This window comes from Phoca vitulina, unplaced genomic scaffold (genome assembly GCF_004348235.1).
Source record: "Phoca vitulina isolate PV1807 unplaced genomic scaffold, GSC_HSeal_1.0 scaffold1, whole genome shotgun sequence".
NCBI lineage: Eukaryota > Metazoa > Chordata > Mammalia > Carnivora > Phocidae > Phoca > Phoca vitulina.
This window is the reverse complement of record NW_022589704.1, coordinates 90,455,534-90,481,514: the sequence shown is the minus strand read 5'-3', so window position 1 is coordinate 90,481,514 and position 25,981 is coordinate 90,455,534. Positions and strand designations below refer to the sequence as shown.

The 25,981-nt window shown below is 38.5% G+C and overlaps 1 protein-coding gene across 1 annotated transcript in view; it reads left to right on the top strand.

The window, feature by feature from the left end:
• THSD7B (thrombospondin type 1 domain containing 7B) overlaps nt 1-25,981 on the top strand; it is an 870,666-nt gene that overhangs the window by 609,790 nt on the left and 234,895 nt on the right. Inside the window, exon 13 of the mRNA XM_032411208.1 lies at nt 22,699-22,893. Coding sequence (XP_032267099.1) covers nt 22,699-22,893 — 195 coding nt within the window. The remainder of the gene's footprint in view (nt 1-22,698; nt 22,894-25,981) is intronic.

The following is a 25,981-nucleotide window of genomic DNA, read 5'->3' as shown; positions in this document are numbered from 1 at the left end:
CTGACATATTCCCTTATTCATGGTGATGCCCTCAGGCACCAGTCCTGAGACGTGCCTCTTTCCAATATTTGAGAACAAGTAAAGCAAACTTCTTTTGTGGGATAGAAGACTCTTTAGTCATTTTTTTCCTAAAAGAAATTCTGAGATTCCCACTGAAATTTCCTCACGGACATGTTCCCTGGGGCGGGGGGGGAGGGGGATAAATATATATATATATTGTATCCAAGGCTCTATTAAGAACCTTATTTCTTTTTCTCTTGTTTTATAAAATTATTCAAAATAGAACAGACCTTTCAATCTCATATAATAGCATCTGCAAAAGCATTCTTGGTGATGATTAAGGGCTGATTTAATTTGTAGACAGTAGATGATTTAGATATAAACTTACTACACATACAAAAAATATGTATATTGAAGACTGGAGATGAATATGGCAAATTAATTTGAGGAAACGATATCTTAAACAATAGTGAGGCTGTTAATGGTTTATGAAAGATACCCTCACAGGAAGCAAGGGGAGTGTATTCAGGAAAATGACTCTCAGGTAAGCAGCCCTACTGGCACCATCAGTGACCTCCTCTAATCTACTTCTGGTATTACTTGTCACCACCTGGAGGTTCAAGGGAAGCAGGAGTGATCAGAAGTTGTTGTAGACCCATTAAGCCATCTTGTACTCAGGATCCCTTCAGTGCCAAACACAGCATCTCACATTTGGAAGGAGCTTTATGAATACTTGCTCATTGAGTGACGATTTCAACGTGGCTCTAGTAACTTTACTTTTCCAAGTACCACAATTTGGTTGTCAACTTTTGTGAATCATTTATATCGGTGTCCTTGGTTATAAATGTATGGATTTGTGGGTTCTCTGAGTGCCTGCAGCTGTTTACAAAGAAGGCTTTTACTTATGGACATTCATCAGATATCCTAAAATACATATTCCTCTGCTGAAAACAACAAAACAAATTCCACACCTCATTACCTGTAGAGACCAAAGCCCTTAATAGGGCATCTAGGGTCTTCTATGATTTTGTGTGCGCTTGTTTTTATAGCCTTATTTCCCACATAAACCTTAGGTTTTAGCCTAAGGAAGGCTGATTAGCCATGCCATTCCCTCTCTATAGGATGTCATCCTTCCCCATATTATCAGGCAAAATTGTATGCATCATTCATGGTCCTGGGAAGGAGCTACCTCCAGGAGATCTCAGCCACCACTCAGTCCAGAGGTAGAGTGAGCCACTGACAGGGAGGGGACTAGGACTCTGATAGGTTGCATTTGAAAAGAAAGGCCTGGTAGGGCTTAGTGTTGGGACTTAGAAAAACCAGCTTATCTAAAAATGTCCTGAGAGTTAAATTAAAGAAAAGGGGAGTCAGTGATAAGGTATCAAAGCAGAGGAAAAGGAGGTGAAGTTTTAGAGAGATTACAGGGAACTTTAAGCCACCATACTTCCAAGGAAGACAGCCATGGCGGGGGGTAGATGGATTCAAAATAGGCTCTCACTGAAGGAGGGCAGTCAGACAGAGATAGCAGGATGCTACAGACAGGACTCTGGCCTTAATCTGCCCTTTTATTTACTCCAGACCTACATTTTAGAGGAGGATGTTCACCTATAGGCTATTGTAGTAACCTTCAACACTTGCTAAAACCTTCAGTCCCCTCCAGGGCACCATGAACTTCTAGGAAAACAGGTCATGCACCATGTACTCTTTTCACATGTGCATATGACAACACCTCTCCTACTCTACTGTGAGGTCCTGTCTAGATGGTGAGATTTTTTCCACACTAAGGTTTCTATTCTTTCCACAACCCTCCAACTCCATATTCACAAATGCATACAAGCTCCCAAGGCAGGTGGCATCTGAGATATTTTTATTGAAATAATGAATAAGGCAGTGAATAAGTAACTCACTTGTAATATAGAAATCTTAATGTGAAATCCAGTAATATGGAGAAAATATGGGCTTAAAATATAACTAAGTAACCATTACATTTTTTAAGCTTAGGTAATCAATACTAAAAATTATAAAAACACACTGAAGTCTATGACCATTTTTAATGAAACAATGTCCTCAGAGACATCTCAACATATGTAATATGGACCAGAATGCAGAAAACATGGATTTGTGGTTGACTCTGCTGGACTTGAGGTTGAGCTTTTTTGAACCTTAGTTTCCTCTTCTCTGAAATGGTATAATTCCCTGCCTTAGCTATCACTACTTGCCTTTTTCAGATCTTTGCAAGATTTGCAAAAAAGATATAACAACGCCTAGTTTTTCTCCAATTTTTCTTTTACTGATTACGTATCAATAAGATATTGTGAGGAGAAGAAATATCAGAAGGAGATGGGTGGCATATTATAAGATGTTTCTGAAAGGCAAACTTTGGGGGATTTTAACTACAATACTTCATTAATATTTAAATAACTTTTAGGGGTCCCTGAGTGGCTCAGACAGTTGAGAATCTGACTCTTGATTTCAAGTCAGGTCATGATCTCAGGGTCATGCGATTGAGCTCCACATCAGGCTCCGTGCTCAGCAAAGAGTCTGCTTGTCCCTTTCCCTCTGCTCTTCCCCCTGCTTGTGCTCTCTCTCTCTCTCTCAACTCTCTCAAATAAATAAATAAAATCTTAAATAATTTTTAATATTTCCTATAAATTTAATTACATAATGTAATTAAATTAAAATATAGACATTTTAATAGATGCATTCATTCTTCTAATACAATATTAAACGATAGAATTTCCATAACTATTTTTCCTTTTTCTGTTATTTCCTTTGCTGTCATCTCTGTTATCATATTTGTCTACCAAAAACGGCTTTAAATTCAATTTGAAATGAATATTAACAGAATTAGCTCAAGGAGGATAGTATGAAATTTTTGCTTTGCCTCTTTACTTCCAGAATGATGGTATTTCACCTTCAAAGTTACTATGTACTTCTTCAGAATTAATCCATCTGGGCAGAAGAATAGATAAAATGGAATATAAATGACTCTTTCTCCTTTTTTGCTTGATATTTTCCTCTGGCATTCATGCTTCAGTAATCAAATTATTTGTTAGTCTCATGTCCTGGTGCTGTCGTTAACTAGCATAACTAATGTGTAGTTAGCTAAGCCTTAGCTTACATAGCAGAAGGCCAGATAGGGTATCAAGAGATCTGGATTCTAGACCCATTTTTCATTTTAATTACTTGCTTCAACTTGGGCAAGTCACCTTACATCTCTGAAATTTAGTTTCCTCTTGTATAAAAGGAGAGAGTCAACAGAAATCAGAGACACAGGTATGAAGCAAGCTACACAAATGTGTTATTAGGGCAGGAGTGAGGCAATTGACAGTAATGGGGCTTCTGTAAAATTATAGTTATCATCCCTAAAGTATTTTTTAATTCTATGCACACCTATAAAACAAGTCTGCAGGCTAATTCAAAAGGCCACCAGTTTTTAACCCTTGGATTGAGTCATCTCTGTGTACCTTTCTAGCTTTAAAATGCTCTAATATTTATAACCTACATTAGTTTGGGCTACCATAACCAAACACCATAGACTGGTTGGCTGAAACAACAGAAATTTATTTTCTCACAGTTTTGGAGGCTGGAAATTCAAGGTTAGGGTTCCAGTAGAGTCAGATTCTGGTGAGGACTCTCTTTGCGGCTTGCAGATGGCCTCCTAATTGCTATGTCCTGGAGTGGTCTTTCCTTGGTATGTGCCAGTGGAGAGAGAGAAATATCTCTCACTCTCGCTTTTCTTATAAGGCTACTTAGTCCCATCCCACCCTTATGACCTAATCTAATCCTAGTTGCCCCCCAAAGGTTTCATCTCCAAACACCATACTATTAGGTGTTGGGGCTTCAACATATGAATTTTGGGGGACACAAATATTCAGTCCATAACATAGCCCATTCAGTGTTATCTCCCTGAACATATTGGAGAAGGTGAGCTATGTAGTTCAAGGCCCTAAAGGACTGAGAATCATTTTCCTTTGAGGAGGGATGATAGAGAGGGAATAAAACCTTCCCTATACTCGAAGATTAGGGAGAGAGTGTGAGCTCACTATTTTCTGTGTGGATTTAGGATATGTTAAAAAAAAAATCTATAAATCTCTAGATTAAAAAAAAGTTACAGAATTTTATACTGAAATTTCTTATCAAAAATATAAGTTGTTTTTTTCTCTTCCTCTTTTTTTTTCCTCTTAAAAAAAGTGTGGATCAGTATTTTGACATTTATGTAACCCTTTGATTTTTCTCCTAGCCATATGAAAATTATGTCATCAGTGAAGGAAGTATTTAGCTAAATTAATTCTGGATTCTTCAGCTAGCTTACATTGAATTGTTTGTTAAAGGGTAATATACCAACTCAGTTGGTTTCAGTACAAACCCATTTTGTCAATGATGTCATATTCAAATGCCTGAGTTCCTTTTCAGACATATTTTTTACTGTGAACATTTAGATGATCAGAATTGAAGATTATAGCACCAAGAGCACTTAACTATTAAAAAAAACAAGTGTCTTAAGTTTCCACCATTTGGAAAGTATTTTTTTTTTACAAGATTTATTTATTTATTTGAGAGAGAGAGAGCAGAGGGGAGGGGCAGAGGGAGAGGAAGAGAGCGTCTCATGCAGACTCCATGCTGAGCAGAGAGCCTAATGCGGGGCTCGATCTCAAGACCCTGAGATCATGACCTGAGCTGAAACCAAGAGTCAGACGCTTAACCGACTGCACCACCCAGGCGCCCCTGGAAAGTATTATCAACAACAAAAAAATTTTTTATCAACTCCTTAGGAAGAAAATTGTGTGTTGAGTTTTAGTTTTATCCAAATTCAGTAATTCCCAATTCTTACCTAATTATAAATGTGTTCATTATGTTACTTGCATTGGGAACCCTGACCACAAAAAGACTGCCATCCCATAATTTTCAGAATTCTCAGTCATATATAAGTAAAGTATTCTTAGAACTCTGCTTGGAATTTCTCAAACTCAGTCCGATTTGATATTTATTTGCTGAGTCTTCTTAGTTTCTTTTATAAGGGTTCGTTTTTTCCAAGTAAAAAGACTACTGGCAGATTGGAATGTAAGCAGTACTTAAGTGTGTTAAAGCCAAGTTTTTAAAGAATATATTACCATTTTCCCACCCAGTCCACCAGCTTTCCTTGGATTTGATTTGAACTCATTGACTATCCCTTCCGGGTCATCGTTGTTGTTTTGAAACAACCTCAGACATTTCCCTTCCTTTTCCCCACAAGGTACCACAGTTTAGGAGGAAGCAGGTCTCTCATAGTCAATAATGAGTTTGTCTTGGCTGAGAATAAAATTAGATTATTTTGGCTTGGGTTTGTTAATTGTCATCAGCAGTCTCTCAAATTGATTTCTGGCATTATTTGCTTTAGCAAGTAGCAGCTTGGAAGAGTGGAGATGCCTTCAATACCAAAATCTGTTGTCTACTGCTTTGAATTTGCACCAGACTGTTTCTTTGTGACTCATGAGATCAAGGGATACATAAATCAGAGCTACTCTTCTAGAAATGGAGAAATAAAAATATGGAAATAAAACCTGAGATTATGTGACTTCTAAATCAGTGGTCTTTGGGGGTTGAATGTCCTAAAAGGGGCAGAATTATTCTAAATAAGGAAAGTGAACTGAAAATGTCTAAGTAACCAGCTACCTTCACCTTTCCACACAGCTCAGGAACAAATTACTCTCTTTTGTACTCCCCGATGTCACTGCTAGTTCATCTCTGATTATGAGCCAATAACCATCCCGCTTCGTCTTCATCATTTTGACCTCTGTTATCAACAGTTTTCTCTGTGTTTGGTCCTAGTTTTTCCTTCTAGAGGTTAAAAGTAAATTACATCAGCCACCTGGGCCAACCAGCTGCTTCAACGGTCAAAAGCCAAGGATTGGGTTTCTTTTGTGTGTGTTTTTACTTTATAATGTTTAATAGAACACATAGTCAGCCATTAATAAATGAATGAATAGCTGTTTCTGTTATTTTCACAAAGTCAGAAGAAAAAAAACATGCCACCTTTTGTTATGTTGGTTTTCATTTTTTTTTTGGAGAAAGATAAATACATAGGTAGAGACAAATTGGAAAGGCTTTACCTATAAAGAATGTATTTATGAGACATAATCTAGCATATTATGCATTTGATTTAAGATACTATTTTATATACCTGGGAGTATTTTTTTAAAAGCTTTTATTTATTTGTTTGTCAGAGAGAGAGAGAGCACACAGCAGGGGGAGTGACAGGCAGAGAGAGAAGCAGGCTCCTGGCTGAGTAAAGAGCCTTATGTGGGACTAGATCCCAGGACCCTGAGATCATGACCTGAGCCAAAGGCAGATGCCCAACCAACTGAGCCACCCAGGCGTCCCTACCTGGGAGTATTTTAAATATATTAGAATTAGTCTATTTTATTCATTCATTCATTTTAATGTTTTATCAAATGTATACATCTTCATAATTTGAAGGATCAAATAGTTCTTCAATAGGAGTAAAAAAAATTAAATAATTCTACAAGGTTTCTCTCCTTGCTTCCATTTGCTTCAACTACTTTCAACTATTTTAGCTGATTATGGTGTTTTTAACCATATCTCCAGAAATTATGTTTAGTTTGTGACTTGTTATATTTTCAGATTTAAGCATTAACTATTGCCTTCCCTGTATGAATAATAAGGATTTAGTTCTCTTGTATTATCCCGCCCCCAGTATGCTGGTACACTTCCCATTTTCCCCATGTGATTATCATGTGATTTTATTAGGTCAATATATTCAGTGTTTATATTGGTATGATTATACAAGTATTTTTGAAAGTCTTACTCTAAGTGAGCTATGATAATCATTCTTTCCTTGAAATATTTTATTAGCCCTAGAGTTATTAATTTTCTAGGTTTTTTTTTTTTTTTTAGAATTTTATTGATTTGAAAGAGAGAGAGCAGGAGCAGGGGCTGGGCAGGAGGGGCAGAGGGAGAGGGAGAAGCAGACTCCCTGATGAGCAGGAAGCCTGACTTGGGGCTTGATCCTAGGACCCTGAGACCATGGCCTGAGCCTAAGACAGAAGTTTAACGGACTGAGCCACCCAGGCACCCCTAGGTTTTTTTTTTTTTTCCCTTTGCATTGTTTTTCATCTTTTCAGCCCTAAAGAACTCCCAAACTCTCCACTGATTGAGTAAATATTTTGCCAAGATAATCAGATCCTTCAGTATCATATTTCAGAAAATCTCTCATGGGTCTTTCTGATCTATTCAATCTCAATTTCATTCATCCAGCCCCATTTCTAGAGAGTCTGTGTTGCAAGTCAGATTAACTTTTGGCTTTTGTTCTTTACCCCTTAAATTTAATATTTTCCTTGGTCTGTACAGTCCTTTGCCTCTTGTCCATAGATTTACAGCATCCAAAATCATGACACCATTCTGTTCTTTCCCGTTCTCTTAATGTGTTAAGGACTCACAAAGTTTAATGAAATTTTAGGAGGACGTGGAAGTATGATCACATTTCCATTCTGCCATCTTTACCTGGAAGTCCAACTAATTTATATGTGTTACATAAAATGCCTTCCTAAGTATGGATTTATTTTTACCAAGATCATAGAATGTTTTAGCATTCATGTGTTAGCATGCTGTATGTATTTAACAACACGTCATTAAAGGAAATAAAAACAATTATGCATAAATGCTTACTTTAGGACCAGCTGGCTATGCTAATCTTGCAAATTCTCAATAAAACCATGGATTACAACAATTTGAGAATGCTCTGTCCTATCTGTACCCACAATGTCGTCATGGAGAATTACAGCTGGAAGGGTCGCAGATCAACCTGGTCCAACTCCTTCATTATGCACATAAATACACTTGATTCTTAATGAGTCTTACCCACAGTGGGTCATACAGCTCTCACAGGAAAAGCCAGGACCAGACTCTATGTCCTGACTAATGCTGTTGCCTCTTCAGATTGTGTTTTGGCCCTGGTCATTTGCGTGGAACTTTGGCTAAAAGTCAGGTTCCACTTGGATGCTATAAAGACTTGAAGCAAATGTGGAAGACAATGTATTATCAGAAGAAGATTTGATTATAGGCCCCAATTAGCCTTGGTAATTTGAATTACGCAGGTGGCCAGTACTAGCTCAAAGTAGTTAAATGTATGAATTGAATATTGTTAGTCACATTAAGGTTAGTTATTTTCAGTGCTTAAAGGTAAAAATAGATCAAGTTCCTGTCTTAACTTATAGCTGGTAAGACATTGGAAGGCAGTTTTACTCTTAACTGAGCTAACTTTAGCAGGTAAAAAAATTATACATAAGAAATCGGAGGTCACTTGATTTTGAGTGATAAATCACTTCAAACAAATTCAGTTTCACATAAGAACATGGGCTGTTTACATTGAAAAATGAATCTTTGAGTTAAATACCATCATTCTGGATAGAAAACCTTTCGATAGCAGGCTTCCCTGTTGCATTAAAATAGATTCATTTCCTTCATATTTATTGAATACAACTTTTCAGGAATCCATCTGCATATTGTATGAAGTGAGTTGTTGTTCATTAAAACATCTTGTGAGAGCAGCTAAGTTGTGTGACTAGCAAATATATATAGTGCATAAAAACTACCATATGGTCCTCTGAATCCCCCATTACTCAGACTTGTACTATAGGGTTTTATTAAGTTTGAGATTCTAGAACAGAATTAAAGCGTAACAAATTTGTTTTTCATGAAGGATGCAGCAAATGCATGGACTCCAAAGGGACCAAAGATGAAATGGGGATGAATAAACACAGTTTCAGCAGCATTTTGGCAGAGCCTATGGAGGAGGAGACCTAACAAAATGAAAACAAATGCCTTCTTGACATGGCGCCAGCTTTGTACCTAACAGACAAATGATTATAATGGCGGTTGATTATGATTCCATGTAAAGCATGAGTACTCATAGTGATCTACAAAGGGGAAATCATTTGTAGAAGAAGAAGAGTTCCTCCGAACATGTTTTAAATGGATAGATCCACAAGATAATGTAGTATACTTCAGCCAGGGGTGGGGGAGTACGTGTGGATATTGTGCTGATTTATTGTTTCTCTGTAGCAGTGAGATAATTAATATCCCGGGTCTTTGCACTTGTTTTTCAATAGAGAACACCAAATTACTTCTTAATTTGGAGTTTCACATCTCATTTGTTACTTAGTTACTGTTACTAGAAGGATTATATGATGCAAAGTTTAGCATCCTGATAAATGATACAACACTCATTATCAAGATAGCTTATTTCATGGCACATATGTATGTTTCTGTTTTATACCAGTGTCTAAGAATCTTAGCTTTCATACTCCAAGAGTAAGTATTTTTTTTTAATTCTGTAATTACTTGGTGCAGTGATTTGGCCCAAGTCTTCCCTATGCTTTTATGTGAAGTGCAGCAGGTAACTAAAGCACCATCCATCTGTCAAGCCCAGAGCAACTGTTAAAAAAAATACCCAGCCCATTTTTTTTCTCCTGATTTGGAAGTTGTTTGCACAACAGCTGTTTGCAGAGATACAGGTGAAACTTATGTAAATACTGCCATGTTCCTTTAAAAATGGAATAAATCACCTTCTCCATGCAGTGTATGAATTAGCATATTTATTCTTTCACAGCTTCCAAATATACATTTCCCTTGTACATGTACATAAAATAGAGGCCGGAGGAGTATAAAGCTTCTAGCAGATTGCATAGTTATAGGCAATAGTCTGTAGAATGAAGTGTGTTTGAATTTTTTTCCAAATATATAAAAGAAATGTCAACTTTCATATGATTTGAATTGAGGACTTCATTTGGCATGAGACACAGAATTTAGATGTGACAGATATTTCTGAAGGAATCTGAAGACTTTTTAGTGGCAGTGAGAAAAATGACTTGGAAATACTAGAAAGCATCTCATCATTAGTTTACACCTCTAATGAGGTCATGATAGAGAAAGAAGGAAAGAAAAAGAATTTATAAGGGGAGTTAGATGATTTCTTACCTGACAGCTTTTAAAACATGGTAAGAAATTAACTCTAACCACCACACAATGCTTTTGTATTCAAAATTTGTTTACATACAGGTGGTTCTCAGATATTTATGTATTTACTGGGTTCCCCACACACAGTAGAAGTTTTCTGTGTAGATTATAACCCCTCATAGGGCAGAAATTCTATCTTATATTACTGTTATGTCTCATAGTTCAACCAACTGTACCTCCAAATAGCATTCTACAGAATTCTAATTTGGCAAGTATGGCACCACAGAAAGTCTAGGCAAAAATGAAACTTTGCAGGTCAGAAACATGTGAAAAAAAACTGCATTAATGACAAAATCCTAATTCATTATTTATGGGAACATCCTTGTTTATAAAAGTTAATGTAAATGGTTTTCGGGGCACTTGGGTGGCTCAGTCGGTTTAAGTGTCTGCCTTCGGCTCAGGTCATCATCCCGGGGTCCTGGGATGGAGCCCCACATCAGGCTCCATGCTCAGCGGGGAGCCTGCTTCTCCCTCTCCTTCTGCTTGCCTGTCTGCCTACTTGCGATCTCTCTCTCTCCCTCTGTCAAATAAATAAATAAAATTTTTTTAAAAAGTTAATGTAAATGATTGTCAGCATAACTTTTGGGAGAATAATTTCTTCAGTAGCAGCTAAATGCTTATGATTCCCAGGATTTCTAGAAATGCAGCATCTGCTTGACATGATTTTGTGATATGACTTTTGAGCCTTTTTTTCTTATATTTATAATTTTTATTTGTTCGAGATTCAGGATATATAATGAATTGTTTATAGCAGCTTTGTTGGGATACAATTTGCTCTTCAACGTGTACAAGTTGGTCATTTTTAGTATATTCACAGAGTTGTGTGACCATCACCATAATCTAAGTCCAGAACACTTTCATCACCCCCAAAAGAAACACTATCCCATTAGCGGTCATTCCCCATTGAATTGTTTTTAATGGAAGAAAGTCAACTGAGATAAATGGAGCTACTCTAAGGAGTTGTAAAATCAGGGAGAGAATCGCTGATGTATAACGAGCTTGGATGCACTGATGGCCCCTTCCTATTCACTGTCATGACTTAGAGTGATTGTTGCCAATGTCTTGCTGAGTGTGATGATTTATATGCATTTATAATGGTTTTTTTTCAGTACAGGTTTTACTATCTCTGTAGGAGGAAGGACTCAGAGAGGCAATCTAAATGTCAGGCGTGGATGAGAACTTTTGAAGCTGGGTTTGCATAGCATGCTCTGTCTTTCTGTTCAGAGTGTATGTCTTTTTGGTCTAGTTTAAGGGAGGGAGTAGCTGGAGATTAAAAGACTTGTCTCGCAGCTTTGTTAACAAACAAGCTACTCTTTGTACTTACCTATTTATTTGGGTTGATTTCATTATGGCTAATTGAAAATCACTGAGGATCTAAAGGTACTCCAAGACCACTTGTGTTCATGCAAACACCATGGTCAGGCTCTATGACGCCCTAGAAAAGGACAATTTTATGCTTTTCCTCCTTGGATTTAGGATTCCCGCTGATTACTTCTTCTCCACTCTAGTTTATGAAGGTGCTCACTCTACTTATCTGGAACCTCCTGATTTCCTGTTTTTACTAAGTAGTCAACATGTACCTCCTATGTTTCCTACTTCCACCACGCACTGCCGAAGGCCCACAGCTGATCCTGATCAGTGCGCTTCCAGCTAGGTAACCTGACTCCGATTCCCTTCTGGAGTTTGCCCTACTAGATTGACAGCCAGAGTTTAAGATCTCCCTTCTTTCTCCTCTATGACCCTAACGTGGATTAGCGATGTTTAAATCTAATTTATGAATTGTTTGTAATTTTACTTTGTTCTCTTTTTTCCATAGTGTTTATTTTTGTCAGTTTTTTGTCAGTTGGAAAAAATCCCTTAAGCCAAGAGCCCTATCTATGTCCACTTCTTTGGTTAGCTGTGAACACAAAGAGCTCTGGGCTTAACGGATGCCTTGGAATAAAGCAAATGGACATTTTTTTCACTGTGCATTTTCTGATCTTGTATTAGAACCTAAATAAAGTGTTTCATGGTTACCTTGGGACTAAGTATACATTATTAGCTTACCAAGTATTTCTTATTTATTTAAAAATTTTTTTTTCTGAGAGGCAACAATAATTGGGGAGTATGTTTCCAACATGCAAAATGACTTGTATCTTTCCATAAGCAAGCTTATAATTGGGCTCCTGCAGCCACGCAGCTTCGCATATGGTACTTATGAGTCAATTAAAGCACCCTAACAAGCAATTACGGGTTTATTGTTTAATTCAATTTCCACAACTCATGCTGTTCCACTCAAAAGTTGCATATATGTCAGTCAGCATGTAATCATAAGCACACACTTTATTCAAACTCTAGTTTTAAAGAATAGGACCTCCAAATACTGTGCTCTGCACAGGGAGAGAGAAAATACAAGGGAAAAATGAATGCATGTGGGGTATGGCAAGAACTGGCTTCTATTTCCAAATCGACTCATTTGGAGAATAGCAAGTGAAAACATCTTCTCTCCTAACTTACAGTAGTCACAGAAATGCAATCGCTAACACATCCACCGAGTAAATTTAGAGTATGTGGAGTGATTGGTTGATTCGACTCATGTGATTTAAGTCCAAAGGGGAAGGGCCTGGGTTTGATCCTTGTGTGGAGAAGTCTGCTTGGCCATGCCGGGGTGACCCCAATGCCTGTACCTAGGAAATGCAAGTGCTAGGTGGCCACCTTTCCCGTTCTTCCTTATACTACCAGGGCTCCTGGGCCTACCTCACACCAGGGCTGGCCACTGGATTGGAGAAGTCTTTCTCTCTTGTCTACAGCCAGAGTAACAGCACAGACAAGATGGGAAGACTCTATTCCACACAGCATGCAAGTGACCATATTGATGTGCATCCTCACCCTGGCCAGCACTTGGCTCTTGAGCATGGAGTGGGATGTGGGAGTGGCTCAGGACTGCTATCACTCATGGTGGATAGTTCAGAGCATGTCCCCATAGCAGAGGCAACAAGACATGCTTGCTACGAAAGAGAGCATGGAGTTGGCCTTCTTTTTTGGGATATAGAACTTTCAATTACTTCTAGCTGTTCTCACTCCCTTCTCAATTCCAGTATTTCTCTGAAGAGATTCTCTGTTTATTCATTCATGAAGCCAACAACCGAAGCATGGAAGTTGGTTTGGGGGGGTGGGGGATGTGGCTTTGCATTTTACGTGGCTCAGACTGACCTAAATAGAATAATGCACTTTTATTTAATGTAGATGTATATTCTTTTTTTTTTAAAGTAGGTTCCACCCCCAATGTGGGGCTTGAACTCACAACCCTGAGATCAAGGGTCACATGCTTTACTGTCTGAGCCAGCCAGGTGCCCCTAGATGTACATTCTTAATTATGCTTGATCTTGAATAAGAAAGAAGTCCACTTGTCTGTTTCCCCTAAGAATACCCCAACAGAGTATGGGGAGAGGAGTTCTAAAAGTAGTCTGGATGACTGAGGAAAGCCAGGCACGGTGATTGAAAAGCCAAAGAATTAAACAAAACAAAACAAACCAGTGTGAGAGCAGGGAATGGGGAAGTCATGGTAAATCTGATTGTGTCAAATCTGCGTTCCTTCCTTTATTGGGAGGAGATGAAGTAGTCCTAGTTCTTATTCCAGTGAATGAGGCAATACCTCAGAACGAGGAAGAAATATCTCTCCCCTGTGCTGGAGGCTAAATAACGGCCCCTCAAAGTGGTAAATTCTAATCTCTGGAATCTGTGAATGTCTTACCTTATGAGGCAAAAGGGACTTTGCTAATGCAATTAAGTTACTGATCCTGAGGTGGGGAGATTATCCAGGTGGGTTCAATGTAATTACAGCAGCCTTTATAAGGGAGGCAGGCGAGACTGTGCCGAAGGAGAATGAGGGTTGGGGGAGGTGGTCTGTTTCTTCAACAGGGTGGGCTTTGAAGCTGGAGCCAGGGCCTACCAGTGAAGGATGTAGGAGGCCTCTAGAAGCTGGAAAGGGTAAATGAGATACTTGATTCTCCCTTATCTCCGGGAAGAACCAGCCCTGCCGACATCTTGATTTTTTGCCTTGCGAAACTGATGTTGGACTTCTGACTCCCAGAATTCTGTAAGAAAACAAATTTTTGTTTTTTCAGTGCCTTAATTTGTGGTGGTCTGTTACAGTGTCAACAGGAAAACAATAACCCCTTGGAAATAAATTAGCATAGGGGAAAAAAAAATCATGGGGCTTTTTCTGAAACTAAAGGAAAGTGTTGGGCTTTCCAACAGAGCGCTTCTGTGCCTCTGCCTCTTCCTCCGTGGTGGGCTTCAAAGAATCCACCCCTGTATTTAGTGGCACCTGAGTGTGTGTCAGTCCCTCGTGGGGAGATCAATCCGTACACAAGCCCCAGACCCAGGTTCAGCAATCCTGGGCTTCAGTACCTAGAGGTGAAGTATATGTATGGCAGGCTTCACGTTTTTTAGAGGTCTCTTAATTTATACACTTTAGTCTACTTAGATTTCTCTCTGCAGCCTGTCTGCCATTGTGGCTTTAGGAAAAAGGACAGGGTAAAGGCCACCTCAGGTAGGAGATGGATGCAATGCAGGAGAAGTGTCTGTCCCACAAGAAGAATGGAAAGCTCTCCTCTTGGAGCCAGAATGGGTGCTGGGAAGGAAATGCAAAGAGCCTGAGGGAGGGAAATGGAGTCAAAGGAATGTGCGTCATGGTTTCTCTGACTCAGGGCTGATGGTCTCTGACTCTTAGCTAAGAAAAAGGGAGAAAGCTGAAGGGTTTGTGTTCCATGCTGTGTTTGGAACTCTGGGAAGAGATGGTCTACAGGGGCCCCACTCCAGAAGGAGGGCCTTACTGGCTCCCCGGAGTTATTCTGCACAGAGTCTCCGGAAGTTCATGCCTCGAGGCGGGTGAGGTGGTTGCTGGTGCTGTCCGCAGGCATACCAGGAGAATGTACCCTGGATCTCCCGGGGCACTGATCCTGTGGCCCTAGGAGGCACCATGGCAGGTTGGGCCTCATCTGCTAGAGGAGTATAGTCCCTGACCAGGCTGAGGGGGAATCAGCCTGAGAGGAGACTGTAGCAGTGAATGTCACCAAGGTCAGCAGTCACCAAGTGGACATGGGCCTTTTACTTCAGGCATTGGAAGAGGTCCAGACACTGCTTCTGAAGGGCCTTCTTGCAGATCCAGGACCCTTGCTGGCTGCCACACCTAGGTGCCTAGTAGCTGAAAGAGGAAGACTGAAGAGAATTTACCCCAAAAAGTATTTTAAATAGAAAGGGAACAAATTAAAATAGCCCAAGCTGAGAGAGCTTTAATTGGCATTTGTACTTTTCCTGATTACCGAGAAGGGAGCTCTTACAGAAGATCACATGTGTCTGTGATGAATTAATTGGAAGAGAATGCAGTTCTGCCCTTAGATTCAGCAAGAGGTGATTTCCCCTAGCTCCTGTGCCTTCAAGGGCCCTTCTCTGGCCTTTGCAGCTTCCTTCCTTCTCACAGATAAGGAGTCCCACCAGAGTCCAGATTCCTTACCCACCCACTATCCAAACTCTGCTTAGTCCTTCGGGCCCTAGAACTCCCGGCCTATATGGCCCTGAGCCAGCCTCAAGGATGAAAGAGGCCTCTTCTGAGTCTGACCTGAGGAAAGCTCACTCTATGTGTATACTCTAGGCTTGAGGGTGCATGACAAGCAGCTGACTTGTGAATTGAGCTTCGCAGGATTGACAGCAGTACCCATTCGCAAGTGCAAGCAGATCCCGCCTGGGGTAGAATTCAGCTGGGAGTGAAAAGGGAAGGAAGGGGGCCAGGGTATTGGGCTGGGGTGCAGGCACATTCCAGACTAAAACTTCATCCCAGAATTTTTATTAAAACCTAGTTTTCTAAGACGTTAGGAAAGCAAATATGTTAATGTAGGGGAGTAGAACAGATCTATTACGCATCTGTTAATTTCAATTTTTAACTTTTAACTCTTAAGACTTACGGTTTATGACCTTTTTACATTCTCACACTGGACCCCATACATGTCTGGGGCAGCCTGGCATAACATCATTAAGTCAGTAACTTCCCAGATACAGACCATGTATTTCTATGTGTTATGGATCTTATCAAAGGGCAAGTAGAGTGTGCGTAGCAAGGACAGGAAGCCAGCCCACTATATTGCTGGTTCTCTGCACAAGCCTATGGTATGTCAGGCCCCTGGCCTGGCTCAAGTTGTTTTTACGGGATACATCCCACTCCACTTGCATGTTATCTGTCCTTCCAGAAAGCTGCTATGACTGCCCAGTGCCGGAGGCTCCATACTGTGCTCTTGCAGGACCCTGAGTACAGTGACCTTTTCTTCCATCTGTGTGTCCCCGGCTACCAGTGCAGGGCCTGACAGAATATGTTGTCTGACTGTTGGTGGAGTTGGGCAGCTATTGCCCATCCTTTCTGTTTTTGACACACCTGTAAATGGAGCTGTGTGCTTGAAGCAGCTCACCCTGCAGGACAGCAAGCTCATAGAGCCCTTCTGGTTTTTTAGCATGTCATTTCCTGGAAATCATGACCTCTTGAAAGAAATTCTTCTTAACCTTTCTTGTCAACTATGACAATGGAACTCTAGTCCACAGCAACTTGGGGAAAGTAATGTGATTGTCCTTGGTGAAGGTGAGGAGTGTAGACAGATGGGAAGTAGCTGCTTCCATCACTTATGTACTCCTCCCAGGCCGAACATCATCCTTTCTTATCAGGACAGTGACCCCTGCCCTCTTCATACCGTAAGTGGGAAAATAAAAAAAGACCAACTTATCACAGCGTGTCTGACTATCCAAGTCTAGAGGTGACAGGGGGCAAAAAGACTGGCTGTTCAGTAACAGTTAAAAATCTGATTTTTAGTCACCATGGAAGCTTGAGAAAGCGGCCTAAGCCTCCCACATTAAAGCAGGTAGTTATTTTTTAAAAATTAGACACAGTGAGAATTCAGATAGGTCCTTTGTTTCTTTTGCTAGATTATCAGATAATTTTACATTTTGTGTCAGGGCATTCCTTTTCATGCTGCTAAAATTGAAAAGAGTCAGGTAACGGGAAAGCAATTAGTAATTCTTCTGCTTTTTGTGCTTTTTTTTTTTTTTTTTGAGGCTCAGCTTTTGGTTACCTTTTTTTTTTTTTCCTCTTCTGAGGAAAAGCTTATGTCATAATTATGAGAAAGATGAAGAAGCTGAACTCGATTCTATGTGTTGTATACATTGTTAGACACTGTGAATGGGAAAATATGACCTCAAGCTTCACAAGGCTTCTGGGGGGTTCCAGGTCACCCTGCCATACCTATTTACTAGGAGACTGTTGTCTGAGAGCTCTCATCTGAGTGGTTTGGCTCAAACACATGCTTCTCCATTGTTCCTTAAGAATACTCAGCTGTCCCAGGCAGCTAGTCTGAGAACTTTCTGTCCAAAGCCTAAGGTAGCTAAATTTCAAACAACGCCCAATAATGAGATTGTTCTGCAGCTATTGGAACTAATTTTACCTGGCAGTGCAATTTTCCTCTCACAAAGACAATAATATTCTAAGTTTAATAAATGATTATAATTGAGCATTGAATTGCCAATCTAGTCCAAGTAGAAATATATGACTGGAATGGTCAGTAGTAGATGCCTCTCCCTTTCCTCAAAAGACTTTGCTCCCTAGTGTATAGGACAGTACTTTACTTAAAAGCACAAAAAAATTTTTTCTCTAGATTGTGGCCTACAGATGATTTGCTATGATCCAAAGGACCCAGGACTCAGAGTGAAACTAAATAGCAAATGTTTGACAGGTAAATTCTCTGTAATGGCTTTTTTCTGCCTGCCCGTTGCACGTCCTTTCCGTGTAAGATTGAAGTACCTACTTTTCCTTTCTATTCCAAGTTTCCTCATTTGTTGTCTCCATTAGGGAGACTACAATATTGTATGGTCTACCTTCTGTCACTACTACTGTAGCCTCCCAGAAGCCAGATTATTTATATGTACATTCATATGTATGTGTGTATATACGTATACACACACACACACACAATGCTTTTGTAATTGTTCATAGTTGCTTATGTATTGTGACTGGATGGATGGATGAATGGATCAAGTTCAATATGATCAATAGGGAACAAGCTGTAGGTAATAAAGATCCAGGTGTATAATCAAAGTCTAATGTTTAGACCACCAACAGAAGTAGAGAAAACGACTCCAAGATATATCTCTGATTTTAAGGCATAATCTATATTTCTTTGCCTTATTTCATTCCTCTCCTGATCAGTAATGAAGCGCAAATGGTTCTAATGGTCAGAAAAGTTTGATAAATCCCCCTAAACCTTAGATGTTAAAATGCTTTTGAATTCAGCCTTAGCATAGAGAGCCATGGTACGCGTTTGTGCTGGATATAACCCTCTCAGTGAGTGAGGTGTGAAGCTGCAAATATGGCCAGTGCTCCTCTGTATAAATGTTCACTGTCCTTTCATGAAACTCTTAAGAGTTGTTAAGGATTTTGATCTTGGTGCTTCTGGAAAGAATTCCCAATAGGCCTTGGATTTCAGTTTCTGACTTTCTCTGGAGTTCTGATCTCTTATGGTAGCTTATAAGCCTCACTTTTATACACAATTAACAGAATGCACAGAGCATATCTTGGAAATAGAACAGATAGTATCTTTGGGAGAGCAGTGCAGTCTTTGGAATAGGCTACTGACTTTAATATGTAATTGAAGGGAGGCTCCAGTTATACTTCTTAGGGGCCAAGACTATTGATAGTGGGATTTAGAAAATTCTTCCTGAACCAAGTCAAGTGACATTGGATTCTTCTTTCCTGGTGCTTGTTATGTTTTCATTTTTACTAGACTTTATCATAAAAATAGGTCATTCTCCATAGCGCACCTGGGTGGCTCAGTTGGTTAAGAGTCCACTTCTTGGTTTTAGCTCATGTCATGATCTCAGGGTGGTGAGATGGAGCCCCACTTTGGGCTCCCCGCTCAGCACAGAGTCTGGTTGAGATTCTCTCCCTCTCCTTCTCCCTCTGCCCTCCCTGCATTTGTGCACTTGCTTGCTTGCTTGCTTGCACACTCCCTCAAAAAAAAAAAAAATCAGTCTCTGGGCACATGTACTGAGTGCTAGTACGTGCTAAGTACTTCATCTACATCAATTTATTATATGGTGTAGGTATTCTCATTGTATGGATGAGTTAATGGAGTCTTTACATAACTTGTCCAAGGTAACAGTAAAAAAAAAAAAAAAAAAAAGGAGAGTCACTCTTAGTTCTATTTGACACCAGGGCTTATAATTTTATCAGTATAATTTTCCACCTCTGTTTTCTCAAAATAAGTTTTCTGACGTAAGGAGTCAGAGTCACCTTTAGTGGTTAAGAACTATATTGTAGATTTAAAATAAATACATTTAAAAAATAGCCTTTCCCCAGTTGCCTAATGCAAGGAGGCTCTGAATTGGATTGTGCCACTAGCTACTAGTTATCCTCATTTACTCCAAATATCTTCTCCTATCCTGGTTTTCCAGTCCTGCAGACTTTGTGCTTGCTGTTTTTCTTCATTAATTTCCTACCCACTGGTATAGTTCAATATCCAGTCTTCCAGTAAATGTTTATTAAATGATTGATTTTATACTAGAACACTCCCAAGAAGTATTCATATTTTTTTAAATGTTATTTATTTGAGAGGGAGAGTGTGCGTGTGTTCACACTTGCGAGGCAGAGGTGGGGAGGGGCAGAGGGAGAAGAGGAGAGAGCATCCCAGGTAGACTTCCCATCCAGTGGGAGCCTAGCAGGGGACTTGATTTCATGACCCCGAGATCATGACCTGAGCCAAAACCAAGAGTCGTTTGCTCAACCAACTGAGCCACCTAGGCACCCCTCATTTATGTTTCTGTGTCTAGTGATTTTTTTTCCACACTTGAAAAGAAATTAGAATCTTGAACTTGGAGAAATCTGAGAACCATAATGCCTGACGTAAGCAGACGATTGTATGATCTGTAGTGTATCAGTTGCCACTCACCCTTGAGTTAATAGACCATCAGTAACAACACAGAGGAGTGTTCTTGAGATTAATGGGGGTGTCGTGAAACTTCATGCTACAATGTCAATGTTTTCTTTGGCCCTTAGAGATCTCTAATGTCTCTATTAGACTACTCTAATACATCAGTTTGTATAGGAGCAATGGATCTGATCTGTCCTACATAGCCCTGTCAATGTAATGAATGTGTTTAGGGCATATTTGACATATTGTTTGACTAATGGTGGTTTTTAAGTGTGGTGCCAGAATCCTGTGAGATTCAACCATGCTTTTCTCCTTTCCTTCATCCCTCAGATTCTGAGGATGGCCAAGGAAGAAATGAGCCATGGAGAGTGAAATGTGTGCATGTGTACCTGAGAGGAGAACTATCAGCCTGTTTGATTTAGAATAGAAATTAAAAATTAAATACAAAAGGATAATAGTAGCATTTATTGAACCTTTAGTGTATGAGAGAGACTGTCTTAAGCCTTCTCACAACTCTGTTATAGGTTCTCTTATTATAATCATTTTAAAGATGAGTCTAAGCACAAAGATTAAAAAACTCCATGTAACTCCCAGATGTTTGGAGTTAGAATTTGTATTCATACCATTTGATAAGAATGTCTCTGAATTACACCATATACTATCGCTATTCTTTATTTTTGATGCTTTCTTTCATTAATGCAAAATAGCTCAATATAGGCATTCATAAATCAGTGTTTGCTAATTTAGTTTATAGAAATTCAAGGTATCACTGAATGTTTATCGTAGTTGTCAAATCATAAACTCGTGGAAAAAAAAAAACTTCGTTGGAAAAAATACCTTACTTGTGTATACATAGGGGTTTGGATTTCAAATAGCAATTCTTTTTAAAAGTATTTAACGTTCCTCTTCATGTTAATCAGTGCATTGTCCTCTTGGGGGGAAAAAATACCTTGGCAAGATAAAAGTCCCCCCCAAAGTCAGGTTGGTTATCTAAACATGTAATTCAAATAACATTTGCTTGTAGCCTACTTAAGATAAAGTATGTTAGTATATTCATCATTAATAGCTGTAGAATTCCCAACAAAACAAACACAGGTGATGTGGCTTTATGTGCAATGGATTTCATTCCTAGGATGTAGATAAAAACAAAAGCAAAAATTATTCAAAACCAGTGAATAACCCCACCTGCCACAGAGCAGGTGTACAAATTGGGAAGTATTGTGTATGCATCCATTGTCATCTTAGCTAATTTCTTGGTCCTAAAACATTCGATGGATTTGGCTTTCAGTTATTTAAAAAAAAAAAAAAAAACAGATTGTTCTCTGCACTCAGAATAACAAAAGGAGCTCAGAATATAAGAAGAATGGGCAATTAAATGGAGTCCCTATGTGTAGTTACCCTGCATTTTAGAAGTTTTCATATAAAGTGTTCTTCACGACGTTGGTCCTAAGCTGTGATATGTTTATTACCTGTAACTTGGTAGATTTGAGTTGTCATAAAAACGATCCTAAACTATGATTTCTTAAGGATGAAGAATTCAGCAAATATCCATTAACATATACCATCCCCACAGGCACCGTGCCAAATGTGGGTTGTCGGTGGACAGGCTGCATCAGAACCACCTGGGGCACTTAAAGACAAAAATATGCCTAGAATTCTCCCCCAGAGATGTTGATGCAGTAGGTCTGAAGTCATGCCGTAGAATCTGTGTGTTCTCCCAGATCTCCATGGTTAGGAATCCGTTTAGAAGAGTAGTTTTCACTCCAGGGCAACATTTGGCCATGTCTGGAGGGGGTGTGTGCTGCTGGTCTCTAGTAGGTAGAGGCCAGGGATGCTGCTAAATGTCTTCCAGAGCACAGGAAACAAATACCTACACAAAGTATCCAACCTAAAATATCAGTACTGCCAAGGTTGAGAAATAGTGGTCTAAAGAATATAAAGACCCATTCCTACCAAGTCCATAATTAGGATGAATAAAAGATAGCATTTATAATTGAATAAAAAGTCATTAGCCCAAAGAATCAAATATAGAATTAAATTTCATAAATTCTTTACCTCAAGATTATTAGTTATTTTATGGTCTGAGTAGAGATCTTCTAGTTGAAAAAATTTCTGTGAAAGTTTGAAGAATTCTGCAATTGATAGGATATCTGTAATGGGAGTTACCTGGATAAATTTTGCCTATATTTGAAAAAAAAAATACTTAAAATTTTAATCCTGAAATGTTAATAAGTAAAAAAAAAGTTTACTAATAGACAACAGAAATTTTTAAAAATACTGGTTGTGAAGTGAAAATAGGACCATTTCCAGAAGTGCCAAACAAGCAAAGTAAATTAAAATCTAGGAAGAATTCACATGATACTCATTTTTTGTCCCTTTTTTGTCCTCCTATCTTAACACTCTTACACATTCTTTCCTAGTTTTACATCATCCCTAGAGATCAGATACTCACAAGCTCATGTACAATAAATTACTGAAAGTTATTTTGGTTGCTGTCGATGCAACCAAATTGGATTAATAATGAAACCAATTAAATCTTCAGAAACCTCCACTGGCAACGATAAATGTTTAATTTCCAGAGAGAAATAAGGTTAGCTGTGTTGAACACCTTTTATAATCGGTGATAACCAAATTTTCAAACATTGGGGGATTCTGCTATTTTGTTGAAAAATAAGCAGCAGACTGATTTAATCAAAATGATAAAAGAATCCATTTTTTTTTTTTTTTTTTAAAGCGGTCTCCTGTATCTCTGATGATAACCAGTTAGCAGCAATGATGGAATGCCTCAAGCAGACAAATGGCATGCCTCCCCTTGTACAAGAATGCACAGTCCCGTGTCGAGATGACTGCACCTTCACAGTTTGGTCCAAGTTTACGCCCTGCTCCACCAACTGTGAAACAACCCGAAGTCGACGGCGACAGCTCACAGGTAGGGTATGCCTTCCATTTCTTAGCTTCAGACAAGGGATGCACTCCCGAACCTGCCAAAGAGAATGGACGCTCCAGAAACCTAGAAATTATATCGGGTCTCTCCTTTTCCCAGCCCCTCCCTGACATTATGTATCTTCTGCATCTATGCCTGGGACATAATATGTACTGAATTAATACTTGTGAAGTGAATGATGTGAACCGTTCTATAGCTATGAAGTTCCTCTCTCTATGGCTTTATAATCTTCACAGTGGTAAATGGCAACATAGCCACCCACTACCTTGGAGTAGTTAATGGCAAAGTTTCTGGTATTTTGGTCATGCCAGGATCTCAGCAGGGTGGAAAGCAGTGACTGATTTGTAAAACACATCAAAGGCAGATCTAATATTTTGCCATTACTTTACAAGCAATTTGACATTTTAAAATTTTAGTGGAAGATAAAAGTCAAATTACATATATAGGTTCTGCTTTTGTGGTATATTATTTTGGTTCTGTTTACGTCCATGCACTTTAATGGAAATTAAAGCAATTAATAGTTAAGGTGCTGGAGCAATTTTTGCCTGTAATAAACAAATAATTGATGCAGTGTAGTGTATTGTACTACTTGTCTAGATAAATATCCCACAGTTTTTTGTTGTTGTATTTGAATATGCAGAAAACTTAATTTAGGTAATAAAGACCCAAAGGAAAAATGCCAAAGTAATCATTGGGATAATATAATTGTTGTTGACATTGAAGAATTAAGCACAGAAGACCATTTGTTCTTACAAGCAGTTCAAGTGCTAATTCTCTTGGTTTCAAATTCCCTTTGTTTGAATGTATGGCTTACAAGATTATGTTTTAAATTTAACTCACTCTAATGGATTTACTTAATCGATGAGCTCCTTTAACAGGGTTTCTGCACACAAATCAGAAGCCCATTCATGAGTGTAGGTAAAATATATAATCAAATAGAAACAACTAAATATGCTGTACTTTGTGCTCTCTTCTACAAAAATCTGTGCATATATAACTTTGCACAACATTGCTTGTGTTCCTAAGATGAAAAAAGTTCTTATAGGGAATATAATGGGGTAGAATGTGTTTGACTGGAGTAATATCAAGTTCAGGGGTAACAGTAAAACTTCGTGTGCACGTTCATACATAAGGCTTCAGAAACCATCATCCTGGCAATTCTCTTTATCTTTGAGATGAGAATTTCCTTTAGAGGGAAAGGAAGGTTTTAATTAGTGGCCAGTTTTCTTTCCTTGAGAGTTTATTAATGGTATTGTATACCTGCAAATTGAGAATGGGAATATTGAAAAACCTAGGATATTTATTGAACTAGTGCAGTTTGTTATGAATTGTCAAAACTAATGCATTTGGTTTATTTAAAATACACTTTTTATGTAAATATTCGAAGAACCATTGTACATTTTCTGCACACTCTATCCCAAGATTATTCCTATAAAAAACTATTTAGAATTTTTCTAAATTATTATTGGTTATGGTTTTTTTCTGGGTAATTGATCTTTGTGTGATTAATTGATCAAATGATCAAAATGATCTTCATGTCTCGGAAACACCAAAACTGGTCAATTTTATGAAACGTATGAGTTGTAGGAAAAAAAAAATCTGTATTATTGTGTGTGCAGTGAGCAGTAGTGAATTGTAATTTTTCACTTAAGACTTATTTTTATTGTTGTGGTACTGTGCTTGTATTTTGGTCTCACATGTAATTTGGTGGTAAACTTAAGTAATCTCTAACATGAATGGTAGTAAAAGGCATGGACTTAGACTGTAAAACAGTGTGATTCTCTTTAACACAGACACACATAAAGAAGCACATAGACAAAAATACAAGCCACTCCATGGAATGAGGGACCATCTAGTGTGTTTTTCTTTTTTCCATTTTTAACAGGGGACTTTAATTCAATATCTGGATATCTTGGGTGTTATAACTAGATCATCACAGGTTTTAGATTGAATGGTAATTATAGCAGCTGTTTATACATTGCTGAAAATAATCTATTAATAGATTTGTTCAGGTTATTAATATATAAAATAGCTGGATAAATAAAACATTTAATATATACTTGTTTTTTGTTATTGTGGGAACAGTTAAAAATTTCCCTCTGACTTAAGGGGGGGAAATGTCTTTACAGTTGTATTAGGGATTGGTTTTCTTGTTAGCTTGTTTTTTTAGTAGTAAACAAGTTCTGAATCCAAAGGCTAATGCTGATTTTTTTTTTTCACTATAATGTAATCAAAGTAAAGGACCACTAGTAATTTCTTATTTTGAGAACCATTTCTGTATTAACTTAAATCCTTCTTCAAACACTGATGTCATGTAATTAAGAAGGTTATCCCATTTATAAAGACTGCATATATTAGTACAGAATACTTGTTCTGCCAGCAACTTTTGGTTACCTTATAGATGAATATTTTTCTTTCTCCTGTCTCTTGCTGTCTCTCACTCCTTTTGTCTTCCCTTTCTCCCCCACCCCACTTTTTTAAGCCTCCTTTTCTTAATTAATGAACATTTTTCTTGACCACTTATGCCTGCTAGGCCTTAGGAATACTACTAGGGAATAGATAGACATGATCCTAATTTAAGAGTTTACAGTGTAATGGAAGCTCGAGATTCTATTACAATTAAAACAATATAAACCTTGTGACAATAGTGGTCATATTAGTGTTACATTAGCTTCTTATTGCTGCTGTAACAAATTACCACAGTGGCTTTAAAACATAAATTTATGATCTCATAGTCATGTAGGTCTAAAGCAAACTTCAGTTTCACAAGGCTCAAAACAAGATGTTGGTGACTTTGTATACCTTTCTGGAGGCTCTAGGGGAAAATGTATTTTTCCCCCTATCTTCTAGAGGCTATCCACATTCCTTGGCTCATGACTCTCTTCTTCCTTCTTGAAGTTCAGTAAGGTTGTATCTGACTATTCTCTCTTAGGAAAGGCTTTCTAATTTTAAGACCATGTGGTTAGGTTGGACCCACCCAGATAGTCCAGAATAATCTCCTCTCAAGGCCCATAATCCTAGTCATATTTACAAAGTCCATTTTGCCATCAAAGGTAGCATGATTACAGGTTCC